Genomic DNA, 12194 nt, shown 5'->3' on the forward strand with positions numbered 1-12194 from the left:
TTTCTTTTGCTTCAGAAGCTTATTTCTTAATGGTAGCTTAGTGTCAAGTGTTATAGCAGCCTTTTGGCTCAATTTTTCTCAACACTTCTTCACTACAGACACTTGGCTCACAATTCTTCTTAGGAACATTGATGCCTAGCACCTCTTTGGGTTACTAAATGCTTTATAGCTAGGTTACTCTTGATAATGGATTTTCGGCTGGTAATCCCGGATTAGTTAATCCAAGTTGTCAAGTTTTAAAAGACTCCTTAGAACCTAATTGTCCAAGCAGATTCTAGTACAAACAGCACCACAGGCATATGTCCTAAGGTCCAAGCTATTGGTGTCTAGCCTTATTATTTGTTTCTTTCATTCTTGTTGCTAATTCTTAGCTTTTCTTTTCTTACTTTTCCTCATTTTTTAGGGATACTTATTAATTGAAGGCTTTACAACAGCAACTAAGTTCACACTACAAGGGACATTCTATTGTGCAGCTTTTATTATTGAGCTTATCATCTAATCAAGAAATCACCACCACTGAACCTTATTTTTACTCCTACCACATTGGACAATTACTTTCTGTTTAAAACATTTTCTCTTATTGATGCAAAAGGGAAACAAGACATAAATTTAATGCAGATGAGTGATAACAAGCATAATGCAGATCCTAATAAGAAATCTACTAAGACACGAAAGTGCAGAACATAAAATATTTGGAGGCATATCATGTTTCAGATATGCATCATCCTTATTTAATTAAGACTATGAAAGGGACTCTACCACCTCTAATTTTTGTGCTCATTCCCTTTACTTGATTCTCCTTTCTTCTTTGGATCCTGCTTCTTCTTCTTTCTTTGTTCCATTTGTTCTTCAAATGGTTCTAGGTAGAATTGAGATGGATTCACTTTTCCCCATAGTCCAGCATCTTGTAATGCTTTCTCCATTCTCTCTGAATTTCTTCTAGCCCTTTCTTTTTGTACTGCTTCTAGCTCAGGCCACTCTTGATATGGCTTGATCTCTTGGTTGACCACTGGCATACCACCGACTAAGTAGTTTAGCTTTGATTGAGTGTCTATGTCATATTCCATTTGGTCTACCTGCCTAGCTTCCCCAGCCGTGTGATATATGTTCTTCCATTGATGAAAATCTTGCATGTACTTTTCCTGCTTAGCTTGTTGTTGGAACAGGTTGTTAAATGATTCTTGAAATTGAACTGCTTGTTCCATTTGCCTCTCTAGGGATCTTGCTTGGAAGTCCCTTTGCTGATCCATCATCTTCATTTGAAAGTTTTCTTGTTGTTCCATCATCTTCAACTGACAATTCTCCTGTTGCTCCTGGGCTTTCAAGTACTGCTCCTGTTGCCTCAAGTATTGCTCTTGCTGTTGCTCTTGTGCTTTCATGTATTGCTGAGACATTTCTTCAATGGCTCTTTGCATTTGGCTCAAGTCCATTGCACCAGAAGCTTGTCCCTCCTCCATTTGTGGTCTCCTTCTTCTTCCTTGAGTTTTTCTCTCCTCCTGGGTGTCAATGACACCTTCCATTCTTTGCTTGGTGATTCCTCTGCTTTTCTTTACCCGATCTGTATTTACATCCTCAAAGAGTACCCCTGCTCTATTGCACAGCCTCTGAATAGTACTTAGGTGATCAAGTCTACTTGATTTGCCACTATCCTCAGCCATCTCTTGAATGCTATCTACTATGAGCTGTAGGATATTGATTTCTCCTCCTTTGAATATGCAGTATGTCAGAATTGCTCTCTTTATTGTGACTTCAGATGTATTTCCAGTTGAGAGTATGGATCTTCTAACTATCTTATACCAACCTTTAGCCTTAGGTATGAGATCAATTCTCTTCAAGTGGCTTGGATCCCCTTCTGAGTCCCTTTCTCAGTCTTTTCCTTCAAAGCATAAACCATTTAGTATCTCATCGGGATCATTCTCACCCATCATTCTTTCATCAAAGCTGGGTTCTCCATAGGGTATCACTCTTATCTGTAAGACTCTCATGATGGATGATGGGCTGAAATCTACCTCAACCACCCTAACATAGCTCTTGTAGGGAGGGCTGGTCTTGCTTGACCTCACAGCATTTACATAGAACTCCCTTATCATGGTTGCACTTATGTCTGTGAGAGGTTCACACAGGAGTTCCCATTTCCTCTCTATGACTATTCTTCTTATGAAGGGATATTCTCCTTCTTTCAATCTGAAACCCATCTATGGAATGACTTCTTTTGATTCCATTAACCTGTGATATCGTGATTCATGAAATTGAGACTTAAATCTCTTGGCATCATAGGTTGGTGGTTCAGCTTCAGCTGGTTCCTTTCCTTTCCTTCTTTTGGAACTTGATGAAGCCATGAATTAGGGAAGGAAGAAGAAGAAAAGATAAGCCTTGGTTAAAGCACGGGTTATGATGAAAGGGAGAAGAAGCTAGGTACGATGTGATGTATTTGGGCGAGAAAAGAATGATGTAAATATTATGGAGGACTTGTATGAAGAAAGGAAGGGTATGTGGGCTTAAGAAGTGTTACTGCCAATTTATAGAAGGGACATGTATTGTTGAAACCACACAATGAGTTGATAGTTCGGTCTTGCTACAATGAAGGGTGAAGATTGGACAAGTCTTTGTTAGGATCATGGGAATGAACGGTTTGCATGTAGAGATAGATAAAAACAAGGATCACTCCTTCATTGGGCATATGGTTCGGTCTCCTAGGTGCTGAACCTTGCAGATTTTTGCTTCCAAGAGAACACAATTCCCAAGTACATGTGACTCACTTTTCCCCCTTGTGACACCCGTTCCTGCATGCATTCTTTTGTCTTCCTATCAATCTTCTTCATACCTATCCATTTGAATCAAGGCAATGGTAAGCTCAAAATTTGAATTTGTTACGGTGGTGTTTATCAAGTGAAAAGTAATAAAGAAAAACAAAACTTGCTAGATGTTCCTTATTTATGAATAACCAACTATGCTCCTTAGACATTGAACAAAATTTTGGTGAACACCAAACTTATTTTCTGCTAAGTAATTCATATGAAACCCAATGAATGCTTATCATAATTAATATATTCATTACAAGGAACATTTTATTTTCTACCTTAATGCAATAAATTCATAGAATGATGCAATGTATGGTTTATCTGTTTCATGAATTTGAGCCTTTGAGCAAAAGTGATTTTCCTGAAATTCATAGCATATGTAGACACCAAACTTAATGTTTGGCTATATAATTCAATAAAATGAATGAGTATATATCCTAAAATAATTATCATGCTTGAAAAGCTATTTTAGAGTGCCTTTAGGCACACCAAACTTAAGAATCAGCTATATGCTTCAAAATGATGTGTGTGATAAACCCCATTTGTTGGGTTTATCTTGTATTGATTTTAGGAGATTTTAATACCTTTTACCCACATTTATTCAATGAATTAGCATGATTTTGTGATTGTCTCCTTATTTGTGCTAAGATATGAAAACATGCTTTTTAGGCCTTTAACTTGATGATTTTAATCTCCTTTTGATTCCACTAGATGCCTTGATGTGTTTGTTAGTGATTTCAGATTAAAAAGGCTAGGAAAGGATCAAAGGAGTGAAGAGGAAAGCATGCAAAGTGGAAAAATCATGAAAAGCCAAAGAGTTGAACTCGCCCATGGATGCACGCGCGCACCAGGCGCTTACGCGCACCTTGCGAAATGGCCCATGGACGCGTACGCGGGCTGTGCACGTACGCGTCAATGCTGATACTTGATTTTTAAGTGAATTTGCGCCCAGCAAATTCTCAGGAGTTGTGGGGCCCAATTCCAACCAACTTTGGCACCAAAAATGCTATTTAAAGCCAAGGATTGAAGAGCAAAGGGGGATTTCATCATTCACACTCATTAGGATTAGTTTAGCGTTAGTTTTAGAGAGAGAAGCTCTCACTTCTCTCTAGAATTAGGATTAGGATTAGGTTTAGTTCTTAGATCTAAGTTTTAATTCATGCTTTCATTTTCTTCTACTTCTCAATTCTTTGTTGTTACATTCATCATTCTTACATTCTTTGGTTGTAATTTCCTTTATGTTATTCCTATGCTTTGTTGTAGATCTACTCTTGTTCCTTCTATTTTCTTTCAATTCAATTAGAAGTAATTTATAATAATTGTGTTTCTTTTGATTGTTGTTGTTAATTCTTTGCAACTAGTTGTTGTTAGATTTTGTTCTTGTTGTTGATTTACTATGCTTTCCTTTTATGCCTTCCAAGTATTTGATGAAATGTTTGGTTGGATTTTAGAGTAGAATTTTATGCTCTTGGCTTGGGAAGGTAACTTAGGACTTCTTGAGTTACTAATGTCCAAGTAATTGATGATTAGGAGCTATTGACTCTAGTTCTCACTAATTGAATTAGTGGAGAATTAGGACCTATGGACTTGGATTGATATATCTCATTTAACTTTCCTTTACTACTAGTTAGAGGATGATTTAATGAGATTAATCCTTGCCAATTCTCATATTGTGGTTAGTGATAGGGATAGAGATCCTTGACCACTAAACCTTGCCAAGACCTTTTTAGCCATTAGTTTACTTTCTTGCTATTTATCTTTCATGTTTCTTATCAAAACCCCAAAAATAACTCATAACCAATAACAAGACACTTTATTGTAATTCCTAGGGAGAACGACCCGAGGTTTGAATACTTTGGTTGTTAATTTTAGGGGTTTGTTTTAGTGACAAACAATCTTTTGTATGAAAGGATTATTGCTTGGTTTAGAAACTATAATTTGACGAGATTTCATTTGTGAAATTCTAAACCGTCAAAAATCCACTCATCAGTGTGCACTATCAAATCTACTCATGAGAGCTCAAATTTATGCTAGAAGAACCATTAATTATTGAAATTAAAACAAAAGCAAGAACATTAAATCATGGGCTGCCTCCCATGGAGCGCTCTTTTATTGTCACTAGCTTGACATTGGGTCCTTGTTAGGGTGGCTGATGATTATGGTGCCTCAGCTTGTCCCCTCTCACTGTGAGCCTTCTTCCTGTGCCTTGATGATCAATCTCTATATGCTCCAACGAGAGTATCTTATTGACAGTATAATAATCATCAGTTTGTCGGCCTGTCTCCAACTGTTGGTATATCTGTTGCACTTTGTCTCCTTTTGAGAACCCTTCAGTTGGGATTCTTTTGTTTCTCCACCCTTTTGGAATCCTTTTTCTTGTTCTTCTTTTCTTTCTTTGGTGGCTCTTCTGTCTTTACAGCATGCTTTATATCAGGGTCTGTCTTCCTAGTAATCAACTTCTCAATCTCTTCCTGCCTTCTCTTCTCATTCCTTATATCTTCCTTCCCCTTTTGTTCTTCTCCACTATTTGTCTTTTGTTTCAGGGGTGAGCTGGTGAGTGCTTCGTTGGGTTTTTCGCTCCAATGCAAGTCTCCTCCTTTAACTCTCATACAGCTTTTCTCTTCAACAGTGTGTTGTATTTCCTGAAAGACATTTAGAGTGATCTTCTCATCATGTGCCCTTAAAGTCATTTTTCCTTGTTCCACATCAACGATGGCCCTTGCTGTGGTAAGGAAAGGTCTTCCCAATATGATGGAATCGCCTCCCTCTTCATCTAGATCCAAGATCACAAAATCTGCTGGAAATATGAACTTATCCACCTTGACCAAGAGGTTATCAACCACTCCATTAGGGATTACCATTGATCTGTCAGCAAGTTGCAAGGTCATCCTTATAGGTTTCACTTCTTCTATGGACAACTTTCTCATCATAGATAAGGGCATCAGATTGATACTTGATCTTAAATCACACAATGCCTTATCAATGAATATATTGCCAATGGTGCTAGGTAGAAAGAAACTCCCAGGGTCTTTGAGTTTTTGTGGGAGGCCTTTTTGGATGATAGCACTGCACTCTTGGGTCAAGATCACTGTCTCTTTTTCATTCCAGCTCCTCTTCTTGTTAATAAGCTCCTTAAGAAATTTTGCATACAGAGGCATTTGCTCCAATGCTTCAGCCAGTGGAATATTGATTTCCAGCTTCTTGAAAACTTCTAGGAACTTGGGAAATTGTTGGTCCTTGAGCTCCTTCTGTAATCTTTGAGGATATGGAAGGGAAGGAGTGTATGGCTTCTTCGCCTTCTTCTGTTCTTGTGGATGCTCCTTCATGATTTGTTTTCCCTTTTTTGAAGCTTGTGGCTTGGTGCACGAAATTGCAATCACACTTTTGCAATTCCACACAACTAACCAGCAAGTGCACTGGGTCGTCCAAGTAATACCTTACGTGAGTAAGGGTCGATCCCACGGAGATTGTCAGCTTGAAGCAAGCTATGGTTATCTTGTAACTCTTAGTCAGGATATCAATAATTCTCAGGTTTAATTGTGAAAAGAAGAAGAACATGAAATAAATACTTGTTTTGCAGTAATGGAGAACAGGTTGAGGTTTTGGAGATGCTCTATCTTCTGAATCTCTGCTTTCCTACTGTCTTCTTCTTCATACACGCAGGGCTCCTTCCATGGCAAGCTGTATGTAGGGTTTCACCATTGTCAATGGCTACCTCTCATCCTCTCAGTGAAAATGTTCAACGCGCTCTGTCACAGCACGGCTATTCATCTGTCAGTTCTCGATCATGTCGGAATAGAATCCAGTGATTCTTTTGCGTCTGTCACTAACGCCCCACAATCGTGAGTTTGAAGCTCGTCACAGTCATTCAATCCCTGAATCCTACTCAGAATACCACAGACAAGGTTTAGACCTTCCGGATTCTCTTGAATGCCGCCATCAATTCTAGCTTATACCATGAAGATTCTGGTTAAAGAGTCCAAGAGATATCCACTCAATCTAAAGTAGAACGGAGGTGGTTGTCAGGCACACGTTCATAGGTGAGAATGATGATGAGTGTCACGGATCATCACATTCATCAAGTTGAGGAGCAAGTGATATCTTAGAATGGAAACAAGCGTGTTTGAATAAAAAAAACAGTAGTAATTGCATTAATCCATCAAGACACAGCAGAGCTCCTCACCCCCAACCATGGGGTTTAGAGACTCCTGCCATAGAAGGTACAATATGAAACGTGTAAAGTGTCATGAGGTAAAGATACAATGTAAAAAAATAATATATATAGTGAACTAGTAACCTAGGATATACAGAAATGAGTAAATGACGTAAAAATCCACTTCCAGGGTCCACTTGGTGTGTGCTTGGGCTGAGCATTGAAGCTTTCATGTGTAGAGACTTTTCCTGGAGTTAAACGTCAGCTTTTGTGCCAGTTTGGGCGTTTAACTCCAACTTTTGTGCCAATTCCGGCGTTAAACGCCGGGAATTCTGAAGCTGATTTGCAACGCCGGTTTAGGCCATCAAATCTCGGGAAAAGTATGAACTATTATACATTGCTGGAAAGCCCAGGATGTCTACTTTCCAACACAATTGAGAGCGCGCCAATTGGGTATTTGTAGCTCTAGAAAATCCACTTCGAGTGCAGGGAGGTCAGAATCCAACAGCATCTGCAGTCCTTTTACAGCCTCTGAATCAGATTTTTGCTCAGGTCCCTCAATTTCAGCCAGAAAATACCTGAAATCACAGAAAAACACACAAACTCATAGTAAAGTCTAGAAAAGTGAATTTTAAATAAAAACTAATAAAAATATAATAAAAACTAACTAAAACATACTAAAAACATACTAAAAATAATGCCAAAAAGCGTATAAATTATCCGCTCATCACAACACCAAACTTAAATTGTTGCTTGTCCCCAAGCAACTGAAAATCAAATAGGATAAAAAGAAGAGAACATACTATAGACTCCAAAATATCAATAAAATTTAGCTCCAATCAGATGAGCGGGACTAGTAACTTTTTGCCTCTGAACAGTTTTGGCATCTCACTTTATCCTTTGCAGTTTAGAATGACTGGAATCTATAGGAACTCAGAATTCAGATAGTGTTATTGATTCTCCTAGTTAAGTGTGATGATTCTTGAACACAGCTACTTTATGAGTCTTGGCTGTGTCCCAAAGCACTCTATCTTCCAGTATTACCACCGAATACATACATGCCACAGACACATAACTGGGTAAACGTTTTCAGATTGTGACTCAGCTTTGCTAGAGTCCCCAATTAGAGGTTTCCAGGGTTCTTAAGCACGCTCTTTTTGCCTTGGATCACTTTATTTATTTATTTATTTATTTATGTATTTATTTTTTTTGAATTCACTGTTTTTTCTTGCTTCAAGAATCAATCTGATAATTTTTCAGATCCTCAATAACATTTTTCCTTTTCCATCATTCTTTCAAGAGCCAACAAGTTTAACATTCTTTAATAAACAAATTCAAAAGACATATGCACTGTTCAAGCATTCAATCAGAAAACAGAAAGTATTGTCACCACATCAAAATTATTCAACTAGTTTTAGAGATGAATTCAAAATCCTGTACTTCTTGTTCTTTTGTGATTAAAGCATTTTTCATTTAAGAGAGGTGATGGATTCATAGGACACTCATAGCTTTAAGACATGAACCTTAAATTTTATTAATCATGAAATAAGAACAAGACTCAAAGATAATTATAAGAGAATACTAATAATAATAGAAAATAGAAAATTAAAAACAGAAATTTAAATGACTCTAAAATTGATTCCTAATGATAGAGGTTATCACAGAGTTAGGACTCAACAACCTTGATTTTGAGAAGTGGATGCTCCCTCAACTTGTGGGGTGTTTGACCCTTCAAGGGAGAGCTTCTGGCGCTTCAGCTCCTGTAGCTCATGCCCCTGCTTCTCTTGTTCCTTCAGCAGTTTGCAGAGCATGCAGTTTTAATTCGGCTGTTCTTCCTTAATTTGTTCCATAGCTTCTTGCAGCTTGGAACAGATGCTTCTAGGCGGGCCCAGTAGTCAAATTCAGGAAGTTCAGGGAGGAATTCCTGCGCCCTCCTTTTGATAGAGTTATCTTGCAATTGTCCTTCCATTGACTTCTTGGTGATTGGATGTTCAATTGGAATAAATTCATCTACTCCCATTCTCACCCCAGCATCTTTACATAGTAAAGAGATTAAGCTTGGGTAAGCCAGTTTGGCTTCAGTGGAGTTCTTGTTTGCAATTGTGTAAATCTCACAAGCAATCAGATGATGAATCTCCACTTCTTTTCCCAGCATAATGCAATGAATCATCACTGCTCTCTTGATAGTGACCTCAGAACAGTTACTAGTGGGCAAAATAGAACGCCCAATGAAGTCTAGCCAACCTCTTGCAACTGGTTTGAGATCTCCCCTCTTGAGTTGGTTTGGGACACCTTTTGAATTGGTCATCCACTTAGTTCCAGGGAGGCATATGTCCTCTAGAACTTGATCCAACCCCTTATCTACTCTCACCATTCTCCTATTAAAGGATTCAGGATCATCTTGTAGTTAAGGCAATTTGAAGACCTCTCTTATTTTATCCAGATGGAAGTAAATAATTCTCCCTCTGACCATGGTTCTGTAGGTATGAAAAGTAGTTCCAGTCATTCTCTGCTTATCTGTCAGCCACAGATTTGAGTAGAATTCCTGAACCATGTTTCTTCCAACCTTTGTCTCAGGGTTGGTTAGAACTTCCCATCCTTTGTTTCGAATTTGCTCTTGGATCTCCGGATATTCATCTTCTTTCAGATCAAATCTGACTTCCAGGATCACTGACCTCAGACCCATTATTGTGTGGTAATGTTCTGCATGTTCTTTGGTTAAGAACTTCTCTTGATTCCAAAGATTCTTTGGATTATTCTCTTTCTTGCCTTTTGAATTGGTTTGTTTTACCTTAGGAGCCATGATCTTGATAAATCTTGGCTTAGTGATCACGGAAAAGCACACCAAACTTAGAGGTTTGCTTGCCCTCAAGCAAAAGAAAGGAAAGAGGAGAGAGAGGAGGAGAGCAAATTCGAATGGTAGGGAGAGGGGGATGGCCGAATGTTTATTTATAAGGGAGGGGGAGAGAATTCAAAAATTTTGAAGGAGATTTGAGAAGATATGAAAAGAATTTGAGAAGATATTTGATTTTATTGAAGAAGATTTGGAAAGGATTTGAAAGAGATTTGAAGAATGATTTAGAAAATTATTTAATTTTTGAAATTTGAGGGTGAATGATGAAAGTTTGTGATGTGTTTATGCAGAAAATTATGGATCAAAATAAGAAAGTTTGAAAAAATTTGAAGTGGAAAACAAAATCTCCTTCTCCTGCCTTTCTGGCGTTAAACGCCCAGAATGGTATCCATTCTAGCGTTTAACGCCCAATTGGTGGCCATTATGGGCGTTTAACGCCCAGCCAGGCACCCTGGCTGGCGTTAAACGCCGGAAACCCCTTTATCACTGGGCGTTTTGCTGAACGCCCAGGATGCTGCAATTCTGGCGTTAAACGCCCAGAATGATACCCATTCTGTCGTTTAACGCCCAAAATGGTGCCTTTACTGGCGTTAAACGCCCAGAATGGTATCCATTCTGGCGTTTAACGCCCAGAGTGCCCTTTACTGGCATTTTCTTGCCAGCAAGCTCCTTTTCTCTGCTTTTTTCACTGAATCCTTCTGTAACTCTTTAAATTCCTTCAATTTTGCTGATCAACCTTGAAGAATATATATCAAACTTTTACTAAGTAAAACAAATGACCTGTCAATGACTAGGTTGCCTCCCAGCAAGCGCTTCTTTATTGTCTTTAGCTGGACCTTTACTGAGACTCATTCAAGCCTCAGTTTTGAGCATTCTTGCTCAAAATTGCTTTCAAGATAATGTTTATCCCTCTGTCCATTAACAATGAACTTTTTGTCAGAATCAATATCCTGAAGCTCAACATATTCATATGGTGACACTCCTGTAATCACATACGGACCCTGATGACAAGTCATCATATACCCATTTTTTAAGCTAATTTCACTTGTTTTATTAGCATTTATACACTTTCTTGCATCCTAAGTAAGTGATTTGGAGTGAAAATGCATAACTTCTTTAAATCAAACAACCACCATGAAATTAATGTTAACTCATGAGGTTTAAGCTAAACTTAATTGATTTTTAATTGATTTATAAGCCTCTTGAATTTAGTGATACTTTGAGTGGTTGTTTTGGTTTATTGTAGGTGAAGAAAAGAAAAAAAGGAAAAGCGTGGCCTAAGGAAGTGTGGCCCAAGGAGAAGAAAGTGTGGTCAAAGAGAGAAGAAGTGTGGCGCACAACATGAGGAAGGCAAGTATTGCCCTCCACAAGGGCACACTGCCCTCTAGGAGGGCAACATAAGGGAACCAAGCATGAAAGGCAACTCTGCCCTGCCCACTACAATGGCAGAGCACAAATCTGTGCCTTGGAATCAAGAGGAACAAAACCTTGCCCTGCCCTCCACAAGGGCAGTATCGGGCTCACCAAGGGAAGAAAATCAAAGGAAAATGTCTCCATTGCATGCCACAAGAGTCGAACACGGAACAAGGAAGAAGCAAGGAACTAAGCTTGATTATGGTGCCAAGAAAGCCAAGGGAAATGAGTAGCGTGCGTTCCAGCCATGTCTCAAATGCGGGACGTCAAAGTGGAAATACTGCCCTGCCCTCCGCGAGGGCAGGGCAACATTTTGTTGTGGCATGAGTCTGGCGCACCAAGGCACGATTCTGGCGCACCAAGGAACGATTCTGGCAGCACCAACAGCGCACCACAGCACAATTCTGGCGCACCAACTTTTTCTGCCCTGCCCTCCGCGAGGGCAGGGCAGCATTCTGCGCACCAAGCCTGTACCACGCCGCACCACGCACGCACCAAGCACCAAATCCTTCCCTGCCCTCCACAAGGGCAGGGCAGCCTCCTGGAAGCAACTTCTCATGGGCCAAAAATAGAATTAAAAATCCAATTTAATTCAATTCTTCAACAAATCAAAAGCCCATCCAAATCCCAAGATCCAAGAATAGAAAGTGTATAAATAGGAGTTAGTTTGATGTAAATAGGACCTTTGGACCTTTACCTTTACTTTCACTTTTGAATTTTTGACATTTTACCTTTTACATGATTTTTTTACTTCCTTTGGAGCTTTGAATTCTGCAACTTCTCTTGGTGACTTCACTGAGATTTCAGAGAATTGGGGAGGAGAATTGATCTCTCTTCTTCCTCGTTCTTGCCTGAGCACTTTTAATTTTCTTGTTTTGAGTTTTGGGTGTGAAGAGTTGAGGAAATTCTATCTCAACCTCCATTCAAAATCTCTTTAATTCCTTTCTGCACAATTAAATTGAATTTCAATTTC

At 38.9% G+C, this 12194-nt stretch overlaps 1 protein-coding gene across 1 annotated transcript; it reads right to left on the bottom strand.

Moving 5' to 3' along the window:
* Positions 1 to 764: 764 nt before the first annotated feature.
* On the bottom strand, positions 765 to 1658 carry LOC130975162 (uncharacterized). The gene has a single exon (XM_057899988.1). It carries the CDS (start codon positions 1656 to 1658, stop codon positions 765 to 767), a length of 894 nt encoding a protein of 297 aa, XP_057755971.1.
* Between the last annotated feature and the right edge of the window lie 10536 nt (positions 1659 to 12194).

Source organism: Arachis stenosperma, chromosome 4 (genome assembly GCF_014773155.1).
Source record: "Arachis stenosperma cultivar V10309 chromosome 4, arast.V10309.gnm1.PFL2, whole genome shotgun sequence".
Classification (NCBI taxonomy): Eukaryota; Viridiplantae; Streptophyta; class Magnoliopsida; order Fabales; family Fabaceae; genus Arachis; species Arachis stenosperma.

Coding starts and splice junctions, on each gene's coding strand:
- LOC130975162 (XM_057899988.1), bottom strand. CDS start 1,658: ATGGCTGAGGATAGTGGCAAATCAAGTAGACTTGATCACCTAAGTACT.